This window comes from Schistocerca serialis, chromosome 9 (genome assembly GCF_023864345.2).
Source record: "Schistocerca serialis cubense isolate TAMUIC-IGC-003099 chromosome 9, iqSchSeri2.2, whole genome shotgun sequence".
Lineage (NCBI taxonomy): Eukaryota > Metazoa > Arthropoda > Insecta > Orthoptera > Acrididae > Schistocerca > Schistocerca serialis.
In genome coordinates, this window is record NC_064646.1 from 214,689,262 (window position 1) to 214,710,032 (window position 20,771).

The 20,771-nt window shown below is 39.4% G+C and overlaps 1 protein-coding gene across 2 annotated transcripts in view; it reads right to left on the bottom strand.

The window, feature by feature from the left end:
* LOC126418648 (phospholipase DDHD1-like) overlaps window positions 1-20,771 on the bottom strand; it is a 189,753-nt gene that overhangs the window by 63,915 nt on the left and 105,067 nt on the right. The window contains exons 4-8 of one of the 2 annotated variants that reach the window (XM_050085519.1): window positions 20,038-20,179; window positions 19,760-19,866; window positions 3,870-3,976; window positions 3,640-3,789; window positions 3,387-3,452 (exon numbers count right to left, since the gene is read on the bottom strand). In XM_050085519.1, coding sequence (XP_049941476.1) covers window positions 3,387-3,452; window positions 3,640-3,789; window positions 3,870-3,976; window positions 19,760-19,866; window positions 20,038-20,179 — 572 coding nt within the window. The remainder of the gene's footprint in view (window positions 1-3,386; window positions 3,453-3,639; window positions 3,790-3,869; window positions 3,977-19,759; window positions 19,867-20,037; window positions 20,180-20,771) is intronic. The other variant, XM_050085520.1, reaches the window with a different exon arrangement.

A 20,771-nucleotide genomic window follows, 5' to 3' on the forward strand; every position in this document is an offset into this window, starting at 1 on the left:
GCCATTTATATTACATATTTAACACTCTCAGATTCAGTCGTCAAAAGTTGTAGGTCGACCTAGCATCAAGGTTTCACAGTACAAGTAAAGGAAAAAACCCAAAAATTTTTAATTTATAATTATATCACACACAAATATTTCTTTTGTCATTTGTTACCTGACGCCAAACTTGAAATTAAAGCAATCAGTAGTTCTGCATTCCAGCTGACTGGGTCGCAATGGTAAACATCGAACATCAGGCAAGGAATGAGTTTATTGCTCACATGATACATTTTGTAATTTATCCATCACCAGATATTCAGGAGCAATTACTGCAAATAGATATGGCATTTCAAGTTGTATGTGAAACAAACATTTGCAGACTAGTCTTCAGTTTTACCATCACAAACCTGTCAGCCAGGAAGCAGAACTACTGATTATAATGGTGGTGACCTGGCTCCTGCACGATTTTATGTCACATTTACATTACTGAAATTAAAGCATTCTTGAAAATCTTGGAATCCCTGGATCCGAAATCTTGCCAGTATCAACGCTGATTATAGGCAAAAATGGTCAAGACTCTAGGTTCCAGAATGGATGAACTGTCTACATACATAACTAAATTCGTATGAAACCTTCAGTGCACGAGTCCTATTCACACCTGACCAATTTCTTTTGTTTGGCCTCATGACAGTATGAATTTGCACATCATTTTAGAACATTTGAATTCAATCCATCGAATATTTCCAGAATGAGATTTTCACTCTGCAGCGGAGTGTGTGCTGATATGAAACTTCCTGGCAGATTAAAACTGCGTGCCGGACCGAGACTCGAACTCGGGACCAGGAGAGCTTCTGTAAAGTTTGGAAGGTAGGAGACGAGGTCCTGGCAGAAGTAAAGCTGTGAGGACGGGGCGTGAGTCGTGCTTGGGTAGCTCAGTTGGTAGAGCACTTGCCCTCAAAAGGTAATGGTTCCGAGTTTGAGTCTCGGTCCAGCACACAGTTTTAATCTGCCAGGAATTTCATCGAATATTTGCTTAAATATAGAAATGGGAAAGGATGGCTGCCTTTCCTTCCTTGTATTTCCTAGGGTCCACATCATCTCAGATCCCGAAAGTTTGTCAGATCAGATAACCCACCTCAAAGTCATCTTTCGCCAGCAAGGCTATAGCAAAAGACAGGTCAGACATGCATTGGGTGTGAGGTGAAAATAATGAGGTGGTACCTACGTCTATAGCCTTTTTGTGAGGTAGTATTTCCAACAGGATTTGTTGTCTTCTGCAGAAACACAGTGTGAGACATGTTTTCTGACCACCACCTATGTTTAGGGCCCTTTTAGGGTCTGTAAGGGGCGATCTTTGTGTATGTAAGGCAGGTGTCTGCTGTACACCATGCAGAGTTTACATTTTACACATTGATCAAACAGTCAAAACATTGGAGGATCTCTGTATAGAGCATAAGTGTCAGGCACGCTTACAACATATGAGCATATCAGCTACTGTAAACACTGGCCTGGTACCAGTCATCCTATGGAGTACAACAACATAGATTCTGGCATGTACTTCCAGGTATTGAGATAGTGTTATTATGGAACCAGTTTAGACTAAATTAGCACTTCACTTCAGAAATACAGACATACATTTTTGCTTAAAATTTGCTTGAAATCCTATGCTCTTCCTGGCCAAACAACAGAGGGACAGAGTTACTGCTGCTGCCTCATCCACTAGTAATTAATATTCACCACTGATAACTTCTGACATTGGCCAGCTTTCATTCTGTGGTGGTGCTAATTGTTGACTCTGTGTGTGAACTGGCAGGGGGGGAGCAAGGGGGGAGGGGGCAGTGATGTATGCCACACTATGGCTCTTGGTAAATGTAACCCTGCCTGCTGGAAGTTTAGAGTTCCTGTCACAGCATTCTCTCACTGTATTTGCACTTGAAAATGATGGGTGTTCACTTGTTGAAACACTGGTGGTTGTTGAAGGTGTCACGCAGCTACATTCCTGTAAGCTGCGTGGATAGACCCTTTTTTTTTTTTAATTATTAATTTCATTGTCTATTTGTAAGACAGTGGTCTCTAAGGTGCACAACTTTGCTTCTGCCGTTTTTTCCACAACATTATAGGCTTTAATGAAAAAAAACTGGTTACACATGTATCGTTCAAAGTATTATCCACCGCTGGCCACAACTTTCTCCCATCTTTTGGGCAGTGTATGAATCCCGCGTCAAAAAAATTGTTCATCTTTTGAAGCGATCCACGAATTGATCCAATTTGTGACTTCTTCATGAGATTGGAAGTGTTGGTCAGCCAGGCCATGCGCCATTGAACTAAACAGGTGATAATCAGAGGGAGCAATGTCTGGAGGAAACGGCAGTTGGGGTAGGACTTCCCATTTCAATGTTTCCAAGTACGTTTTGACCTCTTTTGCAATATGGGGTCGAGCATTGTTGTGCCTGCTAAAATAACTTTATCATGCCTCTCGCTGTACTGCGGGCGTTTGCCTTTTAATGCTCTGCTCAAAGGCATTAATTGCATTAGTTAATGAGCACCTGTGATTGTTTCACTTGGTTTTACCACCTCATAGTACATGACATTGAGCTCGTTCCACCAAATGTAGAGCATGATCTTGGAACCATGAATATCCGGTTTGGCTGTTGACGTGGAAGCATGGTTGGGATATCCACATGGCTTTTTGTGTTTAGGGTTATCATAATGAACCCATTTTTTATCCCTGGTCACAATGTGATGCAGAAATCCCTTCTGTTTTTGCCTCTGAAGCAACTGTTCACAAACACACAAACACCGTTCAACGTCTCTTGGTTTCAGCTCACACAGTACCTAAGTTCCTTCTTTCTGAATCATGCCGATAGCCTTGAGATTTTTTGAAATGGCTTGCTGTGTCACTCCCGCTAATTGTGCCAATTCTTCTTGAGTTTGACATGAATCTTCACTCAGTAATGTATCCAATTCTGCATTTTCAAAAACACTCTCTCTTCCGCCACTACGCTGGTCTACGACATTAAAATCCCTGTTCTTGGAGCATTGAAACCACTCATTACATGCTCTTTCACTAATAGCATCCTTACCATACATACTTGAGAGCATTCGATGAGATTCAGCTTTTGTTTTCTTCATACTGAAACAAAACAGTAACACCTCCCGCAAATGACAAGAATTAGGCTCATAAACTGACATTTTCAATCAAGAACAGCTTTATGATGCATACACAAATTTACGAATGTTTGAATGAGGTTATGTTGACCGAGATCAAGGCTAACTGCCTGATGTCTGCAATCTGTTTCTTTCGACCGCTACTTACTGCTGTCATGACCTATCAGCAAACAGCGGAAGCAAAGTTGTACACCTTGTAATTAGACAGTAAAGAAACTACATTAAAATCTGTTTACCTGAAACAAGAGAGCAGATTTACCACAACCATTCTCAGGCAGTTCCGTGGGACCATTTGCTGATATCTGAGAAGCAACACAACAAAATCGAACTATTAAAACTTGTCAAATAGCTCTACAGAATCTTTCCACATGAAACCACAAACAGTGTTTGTGGAGGAGTGCAGTAAATCTGCAAACAATTTGTGTTAACACATTTTTATTAAAATATCCTTAAAATATGTTCAGTGCAAAAATCTATAAAGCAAATTACCTTCCACCCTGTTACTATATCATATACTATGACACAGCCAAGAGAGTGTGCCATTACAGAAACCTTGCCACCATTCTTTTCAAAGTATGGATTTCTTTGTGAAAACATGGAGTAAAGGCGGTTAAGCTCCTGTGTTAGACCCTGCTGAACCTGTGAAAACAAAATTATATGACACTATTACGTATGTTCTGTATCATTTAAATTATTTAAAATAATTGTTTGATACCCACCTCATTTCCATAAAGTGGGCTAGTGTAATACATGATGTCCATCGCACTCGAGTTCAACATCTGTCGTAAACCTACCAGTTTGTGTGGTGTGATTGAATCCACAATGTCTGGAAATTGACAAATTTTCAGTGAAACGATAGGCATCTAAAAATATTTGAAATACATTACTGAGAGAGGACTACTTCTAGCTCTACTGTGATGAAAACAGATGATGATAATTTCATCCAAACATCACATCTGCTACAGGAGTCAGACACTCATCATCAATATTTTGTATCTATGAAAGCTAAGAAGTTATGCTTGATACCATGGTAAAGGGTTTTTAAAGTTACCTGAAAACATAATGTCGAGATGGGATAGATTTTTTTTTTTTTTTTTTTTTTGCTTTTTTTATTGTAAAATATTGGAGTATACTAAAACCACTATGGTGACTTCATAAATGACCAACTAGCGAAGTTGAAGAGTTGAGAGAAATACAAAACGTTGCTGCATGCACCAATAGGAGGTGCTTTGTTTATTGTGTTCAGCACACTGAGACACTGTAGATTTTATTAAACTAACATCCCCCATTAAAACAATTATCACATAGTTTTCCACTTAGGACTACAACCATTTTGCTCTCCCATTACCCTTTCTCTTTTTGTCCCACTGAACATCATGCATATCTCATCTGACATTTCACAGCCTGCTCATTCTTATCCTGTTTGTCTTTTTTAATTCCTCTTGGAAATTTTGATCAGTTTTGTCGAAAATCAGTGATTCTTCCCTCACAATTTCTTTGAATACCAAGGTTTTCACCTTTATGTCCACAAGGTATCGCTCTCCATCCATGTAAAAGTATTTAACTTATGCTCTTTCTATGTGACAGTGTAATGTTGCATTATATCCATAACTACGGAAATGTTGCTATTTAAATCAATTTGATGTATTGGGTTTTTGCTCTCTAATTTGATGTTGCAAAATTTGAATCATATATGTCATATTCCATGCGACAGATTTTATACTGAGAATCACCCTGACTGAGCTAGAAAATTAAAATCATGACAGGCCTTCACAGCTATAACTATCAGCAGCATTCTTGCAAGGTCCACACCCCATCGAAGTTCATCCTCATAGCTTGCTTAATTAATGCTCACAGGAGACAGTATAGAGCAAATAAATGGCTAGCCATAGCCTGGAGATTGTTTCTATAATTACTGTCAGTTTGATGAATGTTTTACTCTGCGGTGGACTGTGTGCTGTTATGAAACCCCTTGACACATTAAAAATGGATGCCAGACCAGAAGTTAGATACAGATCCTTGTCTTGTGCACTTACATCTACGTCTATCCCCACAAGTTACTTCATGGAATGTGTTAGATGGTATCACTACCATTTTCCAACTTCTCTGTTTATTTCGTGAATAGTACGTGGGAAGAATGACTGTCAATAAATTTCTTTATCAGTTGTAATTTCTCTATTTTTTTTTCGTTGGGGTCATTGTGCAAGATATATGTGAGAGAAAGTAATATGTTGCCCAACCCTTTTTTTTTCTTAAATGCAAACTCTTGGAATTTCAACAATAATTTACTCTGTTATACATCTCTCTTTTGCAGTGCCTGCCACTGCAGTTTGTGGAGCATCTCCATGACACTCTCACACGTTGATGGCGCTTTCTACTCTTTGTTGGTTCTTCTCTAGTTCTTCCGTTAATCCTGCATGGTAAGGGTCCCAGACTGATGAACACAGCTCAATAATTGGTCAAACAAGTCTTCTGTAAGCCACCTCTTTCATGGATAATTACTTTCCCTTAAGATTCTTCCAATAATCTCAGCCTGAGACCTCCTTCTCCTCCAGTTTATTTTATGCAGACATTCCACTTTAGGTCACTGTGGATGGTTAGCCCTGTGTATTTTATGGATGTTACTGTCTCCAGCGATTTTTCATCACTAGCATAATCAAACAGTAATGGATCCCTTCACCTATTTATTCATGAATGTTAAATTTATTTACATTTAGGGTCACCTGCCAGTCTCTGAATTGATCACTTATCCTCCTTAGTTCATTCTGCTTTTTTCTATGGTCTTCTGGCATTGCAACCTTCCTATAAACAACAACATTATATAGAGTACATTCAGGACAGAACTCCAAGACATGTGTACAAGAAACATTTTTCTGTGTGCTGTATTTGACTGCATTTATAATATGATTTTAATGGGAAATATTTCAGTGCAGTTCTCACCTTCTAAATAATTAATCAAGAACAATACTTCCCAATTTAATCTTTTAATCTGTGACAATGATCTTATGAATGGAGTTATGTGGTTATGGCTTGCAACCCACTATCTCCCCGTCAGTTTTGTCAGCACACATTTTTAACCTATCGCAGAATCTCATACACTGAATACTTTGTCACAGAATAAAAGATTCAATCTGGATGCACTGGTGATGTTTTATTGTACACTTGTATGACAGGTGGTGCTTTTGAAAATGATACTGACACCGACCAACCATGAAGTGTAAATTAATTTTCACTACAGTACAGCCCTGTAGGAAAAAGATATTTCATTCAACAGGCTCCCATAGAATAAAGCAAGAAATTGTGTGGCCTATATATGTTTCAAAGGAAATTACAATCATACCCTATTAGACACATTTCAAAATTATCTGATTATGTAAATTCAAGAATGAAAGAACCATTTTATCTGCATGACAAATAACATTACTCATTATAAACAGGCCGTAACATTATTGTATGCAAAGTTTGTTCAGCATCTGGTTGGTTGGTTGGTTGGTTGGTTTAGAGGTGGGAGAAGGGACCAAACTATGAGGTCATCGGTCTCTTGGTCCTAATAAAACAATGCCACAAGTGTGAGAATAAAACATACAAAACATATGACACAAAACAAAAAGAAAGGAAAAGCCACAAGAATGAAGGGAAGGCAATGAACACTAAAAGGAACAAAAGACGACAAAAAAACAACAGAGAGATGCTAGAAACAGAAGAGCGTAAAACGTGAAAGCAGATTACAGTGGCGCCAACCACAAGAATAAAAAGGGAAAGCAGGCAACTCTGCAACACATTAAAACCTCCACCCTAAAAGCACTAGGGTGGAGGACACAGACGGACAAAGGACATGTGCTAAAACCTACACACAAGTATAAAACCCACTCTCACAGATAAAACATAAAACTAAAGCTGCTGTGGAGGCATTGTCGCCCAACACCGAAGGCTGGGAAAGTTAAAAGTCTGCCGTAGAGCGGCTAAAAGTAGGCAGTACAGCAAAAGGTGGATGACTGTCATTTGGGAGCCATGGGTCCTCACGATGGAGTAGGTAACCATGCGTTAGACATGTATGGCCAATGTGGACCCGGCAGAGGACCACTGATTCCCTGCGAGATGTCTGCATGGAAGACTTCCACACATTCATAGTCTCCTTAATGTGCATGCTGTTATGCCATTTTGTCTCCCGAAGCCAGAAAACTCTGCAGTGTAAGACAGAACGCAAGTCAGCTTCAGAGGTGCCTATCTCCAGGAGCGGTTTCCGTGTTGCCTGTTTGGCCAGCCTGTCGGCAAGTTCGCTGCCAGGGATTCTGACGTGTCCTGGGGTCCACACAAACATCACAGAATGGCGGGACTGTTCCAGGGCATAAATGGACTCCTGAATGGATGCTACTAGAGGTTTGCGAGGGTAGCACTGGTCGATAGCTTGTAGCCTGCTCAATGAGTCAGTACACAGGAGAAATGACTTGCCAGGGCATGAGCGGATGTACTCAAGAGCACAAGATATGGCCGCCAGCTCTGCAGTGAAAACACTGCAACCAACCGGCAAGCTGCTCAATATGTCCTCCATGAACAAATGCGAAGCCTACATAACCATCAGCCACTGAGCAGAGGACCATGCAAAAGGTCCAGACGAAGCTGCGGCCGAGGCCTACACCATGGAGACGTACGTGAACGGACCGCAAGTATAGGTGGTAAAGGGAAGGACTCCAGTTCAGAGAGAAGGGACTGCATGCGAACCGCAATCGTTAACCTCGATCTGGGCCGCTGACGTGGGATATGGACTGCTGTGGGTGGGAAAAGGAGATGGTAACTCGGATGCTCAGGGGAACTATGAATATGTGCTGCGTAACTGGCAAGCAGTTGCACATGTCCGATCTGCAGTGGAGGGACACCAGCCTCCACCAGTACACTGGTCACCGGACTCGTCCTAAAAGATCCTGTCACTAAACGGACCCCACAGTGGTGCACAGGGTCGAGTAAATGCAATGCTGAAGGCACTGCCGAACCATAAACCACACTCCCATAGTCAATTCAGCATTGGACAAGGGCTCTGTAGAGCTGCAGCACCGTAGAGAGATCTGCACCCCAATTGGTGTTGCTCAGGCAATGGAGGGCATTGAGGTGCTGCCAGCCCTTCTGCTTAAGCTGTCGAAGATGAGGGGGCCAAGTCAATCGAGCATCGAAAACCAGTCCTAGGAACTGATATGTCTCCACTACAGTGAGTGGATCGTCATTAAGGTAAAGTGTGGGTTTCGGGTGAATGGTACAACACCGACAGAAGTGCACATGACTTTGCGGCTGAAAACTGGAAGCCTTGGGCTAGAGCCCATGACTGCACCTTGTGGATGGCTCCCTGTAGATGTCGCTCAGCAACAACAGTACTGGAGCAGCAGTATGAAATGCAGAAGTCGTCAGCATACAGAGAAGGTGAGACGGACAGCCCGACTGCTGCTGCTAGACCGTTAATGGCCACTAAAAACAGAGAGACACTCAATAGTTCAGCATCTGTTCTGAGAACATATACAAATCTGTTGCACTACAAAAAATGTCATAGTGGTCATGCATGTATGAAGAAGTAAATGGAAGATGAATAACAGCTGTTTGATATAACTGAGGAAGCAGCGAACTGTTTACTTGAAAACTGTAGCATTCTTGTTAACTTTGCTACATTAAATTTGGCTTCGGCATGTAAAAAGTTTACAGTTTTTTGACAATCGTTAATTATTAATGCTGGTTCACTTTGCTAGTGTATTTTGTAACTCATTCCAACGTCCCTGGAGATTCTTCTTCATGGTGGAACCTATCGAAGCTAATGAATATGCTGAATATCCTGTGGAACAAATGGAGTGAACAGTCATGGCTAAACTGACAATCAATCCAAATGTTCACATTATCACATTCAAAATATAAGGTGTAGTCAAACTAAAACTGAACACCTGCCCCAACAGGACTGAAGAATCATTCCACTCAAAAGTAAACACCACACACATTAAGACATTTATCGCACTGGGAGACAAGACAATCAATTCATGAATTTTAGAGAGTGGTCAGTTTCTGATGGATTTACAACTGTGTCCATTCTTGCACTTCCTCATCTGACTGAAACCAACAACATGTATGTCTTTCTACAGGTCACCAACAATGTGAATCACACAGAAAGTGATCTGGGCTGTACGAAGGATGGATCAGCATTTCCCAAGCAAATCACTGAAGTGTAGCCATCATCCAATTGGCAGAGTGGGGATTGGCATTACCATGTAATAGGATGATTCCATCCAACAGCATGCCTGGGAATTTTGACTTATGGTACAGGTCAAAATTTCTGCAAAGTGTCTTCATACCACTGCACATTGATTGTGGTTCAACATTTGAGGAACTCAATGAGCAGAAGGTCCCTGCAGTTGCAGGAGGTCATCATGGCCTACGGGAACTTGCATGAAAAACTCTGGATTTATTTTGCAGGGGAGATGTGGAATGTTTCTACTGTTGGCTTTAGGATTTGCCCTCAGGCTGTCAGAATGCTATTGGGCAGAATCATCTGTTGCACTATAACAACTGACCCCACACTGCCAATTGGATGAAGGCTAGCGATTTGGTTGGGAAAAACTGCAACATCCTCCATAAAGCCTGGATCCTGGCAACCTGAAGAAAAACATGTGTGGATGTCTGTTTCAGTCAGAAGAGGAAGTGCAACAGAGGCTGTGGTTGTGGAGCCGCCAGCGGCTGACTGCATTCTGTGAAACAGGAACTGATCATCTCATCTCTCAATGGTTTTAATGCGTGTGGTGATTACTTTTGAATGGAAGCATTATAATATTCTTTGTGGTGGATGTTTGGTTTTCATTTGACTGCCCCTCAAGTAACAAACCATTCTTGTGTATTCAAGGAATTATAAAAATTCTTCGTCAACTTTAAATCACAAATCAAACAATGGAAAATTTAGGATGGGACATTGGCTGGCCTCAGCAGCCAGAGACAGTGGTCACGTGTGTGTGTGTGTGTGTGTGTGTGTGTGTGTGTGTGTGTGTGGTCTAATTCAGAAGAAGGCCTTTTGGACAAAAGCTTACTTGTTTAGCAGTCTTTTCCTTTCGCCTGTCTGTGACTCAATATTTCCACAGTACGGTGAGCAGCAGTCTCCCCTTTTTAAATCATAAATTAAATAAGAGAAACAGCATGGCAAGAGTTTCACATATTTTGAGAATAACCTTTGAAGCAAATCTACAGTAAACCTTAAAACTGCAAGGAGAGAGAATGACTGGAAAATGTCTTTAAAAATTTTTTAGTTTTTAAAGTGAATTTTCTTTTTGATACAATACAGTAAACCTTTCGTCATACATAATGTTAATAATGTTCAACTTAATTCGTCATCAGGTGCTTTTGTTTAGGAAACTGAGATGTCTGGTATACTTTTTTTTTAAAAATGTGTGTGTATATTTCTTATAACACTTATTTGACGGTAAAATATTTTTACAGTTCAGCATACAACAATCTTGTCTTGGTAACTGTCTACCTACCTGGTATTTCACAGTTACTCTTAAGATGTATTGCCTGTCCCTACATCATTACTTACAAAAGTTCATCAGAAGATACCCAATAAAAAAAAATCTACATGTTACCAAAAATATTTGAACCAGGAAGCATATCAATGCTGCCTTGTTCAAAATAATGAACTGTAAACATATTCTAAATATCTGATGTGTCAGTTATTTCCCATTGTACGTATTGAGTCTTACTCACTTGCCTTTGAGAATCACAGAGTTATTGTCTTATAGGACAAACATAGTGTGTTAAAACTAGAAGCTATTCACAAAGACTAACAGATTAATTTCTCTGTGAACTGTGTTACTCTGCAGTCAGAAGTCTCAAAGCATGGTAAATAAAAGCCACCACTGTAATCACTAAAAGAAGCTGTAAACAATTCAAAAAGTCTCATGAAATGACAGCGGGTGTAAAGGATGTGTAACAAGCTGCTATCACCTCACTAGGAAAGGAAAGGAACTGAGGCTGTGTGTACAAAACTGAGTTAAAGAGTGAAACATTTGCAAACTAAAAAGACAAATATGTCTTATTTGCCTGTCTTAAAAATTATTTGCTTATTCAAATTAAAAAACTGGAAACTCTTGTTAGAAGCATATTATGTAATACTGATAATTGCAAACAGGTCTCTAAATCGACCTGTAGAAAATAGTTTGTTATTTATTTATTTACCAGTGAAGGAATGTAAGAAGTACATACGTAGAGGCTATTTTGCATAAAAAAGAATCAACAATTTTCCTAATGATTCTATGAAGTTCATTTATAACTTGTGCAGCTGTAAACAGAATAATACAGTTTGATGATATTTAATTGTTAATACGACACATAGAAATAGCTCTCTCTCTCTCTCTCTCTCTCTCTCTCTCTCTCTCTCTCGGACTGGGTCCATTGTCCTTTTGTTTATGCATATTTCATCAGGTGACAACATTTGCTTTCAGTATTCTTGGAAACAGAAAATGTCGAAATTGACATCACAATAAATATTTTTAACAGCTATACTGGAACAACTACATTCATTAGCTACAGCACTGTTTATGTACATTGTGACTCATCCACATCAATGAATATTCTTCTTCCTGATGTAATCTACAGAAAATGATGATGAACGTACACAGACAACTAACACATACATTCACAAGACTACTGTTATAAAGAGCTCCACTGTATCAGGTAACTGTAATACCGAGTTGCCACTGGTTGACCACCTACGGCCTCAGTAGCCAGAGACTGGGAGGGGGCGGGGGTAAGGGGGGGGGGAGATAGAGAGATAGATAGATAGATAGATAGATAGAGAGAGAGAGAGAGAGAGAGAGAGAGAGAGAGAGTGTGTGTGTGTGTGTGTGTGTGTGTTTTTTTTTTGCCCTCCCAATGAAGGCCTTGTTGGCCAAAAGCTCACCTCTGACAGACCTTTTGTTGTGCTTATATGAGACTCAGGATCTCTGCTATATGGTGAGCAGCAACTGTCCTTTTCATAATATTGTTACAGTTTACACAAGCCTTCACATGAAGAACATTCACTCAAAGAGAGAATGGTATATATATCCAATATATGGCTCTTGCATCTCATGTTGGATCACATTTTGTGCATCCCACATGGACATTGTCAGGCAGTGGCTCCTGTTTTTGGATGGCAGGTGGCATACAGCATGTACAGTGTGAATTAGCTAACACTTGCACCTCAAATATTTTGGACCTGGAAGGCACCCTCAATATGCAGTTTCGACAGAACTGAATTGTAAGCAAGGGCATGTATTTGCAGCTGATACTCAGAATTTGACAAAAGTGCAGTTTTTTTTACAACAGTTACAAATCTTTAAATGGGGCAATATCTATTGACTGCAAAGTCCTATAAGTAGCTTAAATGAGAATGTCAGTGGTGTTTGTTGCAGGAAGCTAGTGCAAGTAGTATACAAGTTATTGTATTGCGAACACTGTAAACGCTGACAGCTGTTTATTCCATCCTATCGCTTAAATGCTAGGTGACAATGTTATGCTTGTTTACACTTTGTTGTGTGTACACTGACATTCACTGTGACGTCCTCTCATTTATTGGGTGATAATGGATGTAGTAGGACATACCTGGAAGATGGTATTTTCCAATACAAAAAAAGCATACATGCTCATGGTTTACCATGAATGCAGGAAGCATGACATTTGTTCAAGTACCATGTACACTGAAAGATATTCCAATAGACATCACACTCTTCAACCTTCCAACCTCTTCAAACAATTGCAGATGACTGCTGAAATGGTAGAATGTGTAAGCAATCACTGTACGGCAGACCACAAGCATTTACTGACACAAGTGATGGTCATTTTGAGTACAGAGGGTATACTGATTCTTTGTGTGTCAGACCCCACAGAGGTACTGCAGTCATCCCATTTAACAACATGACACCTCTGGAGACTTATTAACATCTTTGTAGGGCTGCACATATACACCCATGTGAAATTCACATTCGTTTGAGCTACAACATGAAACAAACAACTATTGGTGTTTTCCACTGACATATTTGCACTTTTTTAAATAAATAAATACACATTTGTTTGGGCTCAATAGGAGGGGCACTGCCTACCATTCCAATCTGTGAAATCCACATATCAATGGCTCCCTCCATTATTGAAACACTTGGGGTGCAAGTTTTAGGTGATTCACCCTTCTATCACTTCCTTATCTTCTTAGAAGAGCACATATGATATAAACAACAGTCATGTGAATTGAACCTGTGAGACACGGCAGAGTATCCTCCTTGTAATACTTGATTACAAACAGTGATTTTCTGCACACAGTAATTTGGAGACAACTAGGAACACTTTGCAATAAATGCAATGTTACTTACAGGACACAGTACTGAGATACAATTATAATTCTTTTCAGAGGCTTCTTTCACCTGGGACTGGGCCCCATGACAGATACAGAAATGACACTATAGCCCACTGCATTACACAGTTAGCACATCCCCAAAGAAGAGAAATGTCCAGGATGATAACACCCATACACAAAGACAATCCCATGTTGAACAAATGGCATGTATTTAAAATTGTGCCTGATGATGATGATGATGATGTATGTTTCTGTGTAACTCAGCAGCATGGTTAATACTCCCTTTATCACTATAATCAGCAAGCCAACAGTCGAGTTTTGTGAGTACTTTACAACAGAGTCGTGTCAAGAGCTGTGACGCATTCTCTATAAATGATTTACAGGCTTCATCATTAGTTACATGATGGCCACTGACGTAATGTGCACCACCAAAATGTATTCATAATCACGGATTGTTATCACTTATGAGTCCACCTCCACTGGCAGTTAAGATGGAGCCTTACTTCATACTTGACGACAACCTGTGATTATGAAATAACATACTGTATGGTTACACAGTATGTTGACGGCCTTCACACATGCTTAATGATGCCATGAGTACTTCAGAACTGATAGTGTTTATAAACAACATTTGATGCAGTAGTGTGAAGTGAATACTGTAATAAGGAGAATAAATAATCCAATATTTTCTACAACAATCCCACTTATGGTAATTGCAAAGAGGGTAACACTTAGGACTCAATCCTGTGAAACCTTGTTTTCCTGTAAATGTTGATTATGATGACCATACCAATTCTTTTTTAGTTAAGAGTGCTAGTTACCTCAGAAAAGCCAACCAGTGTAATGTAGCTAAGATGTGGTGTCGTCAATCTGTATTTATGCCTTTTGTAAATCATGTTGTATCATATGCCTTTTGTAAATCACAAAAAACCCTACCAGGCATTGACAGAAAGCTAAAGCTTCCCTGACAGTGATTTCTAATCGCAAAAAGGGGTTTGTTGTGGACTGAAACTCTTCAGATCTGCACTGAGTGGTGAAAGTAATTTTTTTTTGTTTCAAGACACCAAACAAAGAATACCATCTGTTGCAGGGGTTTGCATATGATTGTCATTAAACTGGTCAGTCTAATAGCTCTCTATACAGTTTTAGATTTTCTTCTTCTTTCCTTCTTCTTATCAGGTCTCAATATTGGTACCATGATATTTTTTGTCCATTGGGTAGTGAAAACACCTTCTTGCCAAATCTTGTCATATATTATAAAGATACTTTGTCTGCTATAGTTACTATGGTTGTGAAGCATTTTAATGTATGGGCTTGAGGAGGTGTCTCCTAGTGAGCTGCTGCACTACTGAATTCCGAGTCTGTTAAAAGGAAATTACAGGTTTCTATCTGTTAAGTGTTAAAAGGTATAAGACTCTGTTCCGTTAAACTTTGATGTCAATAAATCCAGATGAAAATTGTTTGAATTTGATAATTCAATGTTGTAACTCAACAGTAGGTCAGCTACGCCAAAAGAAATCTATGAAGTATTCCTTGGTCAGAAAACAGTTATACCAGATGGGAAACAATGCCCACTGAGATGTTGACACCTGAATATGTGTTGCAGGTGCTTTCACTGACATGACATTTTGTTCCAGCACACCCCTCTTTCATTGTTTGATTAAATAATGTGGTATTGCTAGAAGTTGTTTGTATGAAATTAGATTATCATCATCTTGTTTGTCATTGAAATGTTCTTCGTCTATTTCCAATGACTTTTTTTCTTGAGAACATCATGGGACAGACCTACATCTAGATAGTTCATAAGACTAGGGTACCACATTATGTGCTACGTGGATAACAACATTTGACTTTTCTTGCACTATTTTGTCAGTGTTCTTTTCTTGGGATATCATGACATAGGCTTAGGAGGAGTATGCATCTCAGCTCAATTTTCAAAGGGACCAATACATTAGAAAATCAGGTGGTCTCAAATGTGCTGTTGCTAAAAAGATAGGATAATGGTCACTGCAGCAATGATAACTGTGGATTTGTCATTGTAGCATATACACAAGACTAGGACTGCAAAGCATGAAGCCCATTAGAGAAATATGTCATGGGTGGCACAAAGACCTTTATTTGTTTATTTATTTTGACAATTCTGCTGCCAGACCAAATGATGATTGCTGAAAGCATTTCATTTGCTTTCCTTCCCTCAAATATGAAAACAAACTTCAGTCCATAGATCAACAAATCATAAAAACAGCAGTACAGTTTTATCCCAGGAGCTGTTCAGTGATACCAACAACAAATCAGTATCTCAGAGTCTACAGCAGGCTGTTCCAGCTCGTCGGCTCCGCTGTGAGCTGCAGAGCACTCCCTGCTCCAGGGAGCCGTGTTGCTCGCTGTGACCATTCAAGTGGGCTGGCACGCCAGCACGTGGCACGGCCGGCTGAAGCAGGCAGCAAGGCAAACGTTTTGATGTGCCAGCTGCGTCTTACAAGATCAACAACCTCATACTCTTAGCTGCTAAGGCGTGGTGACATGCTACACCAGGAAATACGATGTTCAGGAAATAAATAAGAAACAACTGTTTTACAAGAAATTGCATACTAAATTTATTGGGCCTCTGTAGCTTGACATTTTCTTTTCATTACAAGATCGGAAATACCAGGTGTCAAAGTGATCGCAGCGTTAATGCGGAGGATGGCCTTCATTGTTGCATCCCAAGGAAACGATCGTTCCTTACTCTTTACTCTTTTCATTGCTGTGAAAAGCTGCTCACAACAATATGTAGATCCAAACATGCACATGATCTGAGCGGCATTGTTGTGAAGCTTGGGAAATGTTTTTTGCTGTAATGAACGATACTATTGTGACAAATCCAACGTGTTGTAGTACCTCTCTTTCAACAAAGTTGAATTTTGCAAATAAATAATCTCCAATTGAAGTGACAATGACAAGTCATCGGGGGAAACTGAAAAAGGAGTGCTGAACACCTTAAGTTCCATTTCCAAACTAGTGAGGTCTCGGAATCATGTTTCAAACAACGTGATAAACTGCTTTAACTTTGCTTGGTAATCGCCGAAATTAGTACCTTCAGGTAGTTTTAAAGAAGCAAGACGATTGGAGAACGTTAAATGTCCATTACTCATCTGCCTCTCAAATAAACGTAACTTTTCTATGAATGCTTTGATCTGGTCATGCATGTCAGTGATTAGCTGCCCTTTGCCCTGCAATGACAGATTTAAATTATTCAGATGCATAGTTATGTCAGCTAGGAACGCCAGGTCTGATATCCATTTTATATCTTTCAGACAACGCATTTCTTCCCCTTTCATTTCGAGAAAAAGGGATATTTCCTCAAGAAGGGCAAAGAAAACATCAAGAACTTTTCCCCGACTCAGCCAACGAACTGTACTGTGGTAAGATATATCCCCATACTCTGCTTCCATATCTTTCAGGAATCCTTTGAATTGGTGAAGATTCATACTGTGACGCCGCACAAAATTCACACATTTCATGACATCTTTCATTACGCCACCTAACTCTACTGTTTCAGCACACTGTGCCTCTTGGTGAATAAAACAATGAAGAGTCAAAATGTATTTCCCGAATTCGTCCCTGAGTTTATTTTTCAAACGAGAAGAAAAAACTTGGTGATGCCCGATCATTTGTGGTGCACCATCTGTCGCTACAGAATGGAGCTTATCCCACGGCAAATTCATATTGTCCACTGATTCACAAACAGCTTCAAAAATGTCACTTCCTGTTGCGGTGTAATTGAGTGGTACCACATCCAAGAGTTCTTCAGTTACTTGCAGCTCCATGTCAACACCACGCACAAAGACTGCAAGGTGAGCACAGTCTGCTATGTTGGTGCTTTCGTCAAGCGCTAGTGAAAATGCAACAAAACTCTCCACCTTTTTCCTGAGCTGTGTGTCTAAATCTGCTGCCATGTCCAGGATTCGACGAGACATTGTTTGCTTTGACAGGCAAACCCCTTCAATTGCCTGCACCTCCCTTGGAAACAAACACTCTGCAACTGCTACCATGCACAATTTTACGAGTGGTCCCACCGAAAATGGCTTGCCACTCGTCGCAATGATGTGAGCGACCCTGTAGCTTGTTCAAATTGCAGATTCAGTAGTGTTTTCTCTGCTCTCATTTACCTGAAAATTATAAACGCATTACAAGACACGAACTATGTTGCATGCTTTGATACCCTCCGTATTACGAAACTGTTTTTAAATTTACATCTCCTGCAATGTCATTCATACGCCTGGCTACCAGTTCTCTGCGTGCAACGCCTTCTACCTGATCGTAATGTGCTGCGTTAAGACGTGTATAATGTCGTTGTATATTGTACCTCTTCGCAGAATTAAATACTTTATGACATACAAGTCACTGCGGATGACCATCCCTCTCAATGAATAGAAAGGTATCCTTCAATAGAGGTACAGGGCTTCCGCGGCTAGTCATAGCTGTCATTGAACATGGATTATTGCATCAGTTGAGGCTGCATGTGGCCAGGGGGCAGTGAGTTCGCTTTCCCCCTCCATGCAGGCCCCGAGCTGCCGCAGTGAGCACTCCGGCTCCCTGGAGCACGGTTGGAACAGCCTGGTCTACAGAGCCACTACACTCATGGAAACCTCATGGAAGTCTTCTGTAATAAACAACACTAATTAGGTACATTTTTGTCATAGATATCTCTAGGAGTAAAAGTAAATGTTAATGGTCCTGGTTGGTAAGCAGCCTACAGAAAAAATTTGCAAGGTGTACTTCAAAATTTTATTTCAGTTTGTGATAATGTTATGACATCTTAAGTTCTGAAAACACATCTATTTAAAAGATTATATTGCAGAAAATGATTGTGTTAAAGATGCAGCAGAACTGCAATGTGAATCAGAGAATTTTCCTTCAAACATGATGTGCTGGATCTGACTGGTCAGATATGCAGGGAAGTCCTTGCAGGAAGGACTGATTACCTCAACTGTAATCTTAAAAACAGAAATCTCTGCGTATATGACACTGCAAGATTGTTGTTGTTGTGGTCTTCAGTCCTGAGACTGGTTTGATGCAGCTCTCCATGCTACTCTATCCTCTGAAAGCTTCTTCATCTCCCAGTACTTACTGCAACCTACATCATTCTGAATCTGCTTAATGTATTCATCTCATGGTCTCCCTATATGATTTTTACCCTCCACACTGCCCTCCAAAGCTAAATTTGTAATCCCTTGATGCCTCAGAATATGCCCTACCAACCGGTCCCTTCTTCTTGTCAAGTTGTGCCACAAACTCCTCTTCTCCCCTATTCTATTCAATACCTCCTCATTAGTAACGTGATCTACCCATCTAATCTTCAGCATTCTTCTGTAGCACCACATTTTGAAAGCTTCTATTCTCTTCCTGTCCAAACTATTTATCATCCAAGTTTCACTTCCATACATGGCTAAACTCCATACACTTAAATCTGTACTCTATGTTAACAAATTCCTCTTCTTCAGAAACGCTTTCCTTGCCATTGCCAGTCTACATTTCATATCCTATCTACTTTGACAATCATCAGTTATTTTGCTCCCCAAATAGCAAAACTCATTTACTACTTTAAGCATCTCATTTCCTAATCTAATTCCCTCAGTATCACCCGACTTAATTCGACTACATTTCGTGATCCTCGTTTTGCTTTTGTTGATGTTTATCTTGTATCCTGTAATTTACTGTAATTCACAATAAAATCAGGACAGAATTAAGCTGCTTTTGAACACACATTGCATAACTACCAGCATATTTGTTCTGTATATACTACAGATTACTACAAGATTATGCAGCAGAAACTTTATTCAGGTTTTATGTGTGTAATTTATAGTCAACCAAAATTTAGTTTGTATTTTGTTGCTGGAATTAATCAATGTTGGTTATAACAGTGCATATATTTATTTTTATAATGCCCCAAATGATTTATGTAGCTGCATATTTAAATTATTTGTTACAAAGCTGCCACTATGATGTCTAAAATTACTTCTCACTTGAAAACATCATCTTGTTTAATGCCTGCTTTACCTGTGGATTCTTGAAGAGTCTTAATGTGGATTTACTGTAATTCACTATCACAGTGACATTCTTTTTAGTATGAATGAGTGTCAAATGTCTCCAACAATGTTAGGAGTAAAGGTAATTCTAACAGTATTTCCTCCTCTATCACAATAAATTACATAATGTCTAAATTTAACTCTAAACAGATTTAATCTTAGCACAAAAAAAACATTTAATACTGATGCTTACCACCATCAAGCTTCAGAGAGGATCGCCATTCTACAGGGAAAAATTCTGCACGGCATTTAGTGTTGTTGAAATACTTTTCTTTGATCCAATCAACACAGCCACGAAACCTGCACATCAAGTAAAGTATAGACAATACCAATATTGCATAATTATACTGATCTATAACATTAAGGAATAAGTTATCTTTTCTGAGAAGTCTGAAATCAATATGATAATTTATTTTGGCAGTTTGAGATCACACACAAATCTGTAAATATGATGGCAAGGTATTCACTTACGTTGATGTATTTCGTATAATGCGACCAGTGTCCATCTTTTGTCCAATTCCATGAATGACAAAAACAAGGTGGCTTATATCACTTGGTCGATCAGACTCCGTGGCAAGACTCTTATATCCTCGGTATAGACGATATCCTGTAGCTGCATAAGTATCAATGTAAATAAAAATACTCAAATGTTAATACAATAATTTCAGTTGTGGAGGAGCCCCCCTTAAGACAAAAGATGAAGAGATGGCCAAGGGGACATTGTCTAAGAACTTGTAACTCAGCAACAGAAACAAATTCATAAACAACAATTGTATAAGGATAAAATGTCTAAGATCTTGAAACTCAGCAACAGAAACAAATTCAGAACACCAATTGTATAGCGACAGCAAAGAACAGCTCAACCAGAAAACTAGGACATCAGAAAACTGAAATTTATGAATTTCCACATAACCAGAAGTGTTCATAATGATCATCAAATTTTACATTTATAAATTAGTAGAAGAGAATTTTCAACTTAGTTGCTTCTTCATGTGACAATCTGACTTTAATTCACCACAATAATTCCCAAGAAAACAGCACCATTAAATGTTTCAAATGAATTGAAAATGTAGAACAATAAAATCAAGACAGAATTAAGCTGCTTTTGAATAGACACCGCATAACTACAAGCAGATTTGTTCTGTATATACTAAAGGTTATTCTTGTGTGTTCTGCATATAAACTTTACATTTTGAAGTTTAAAA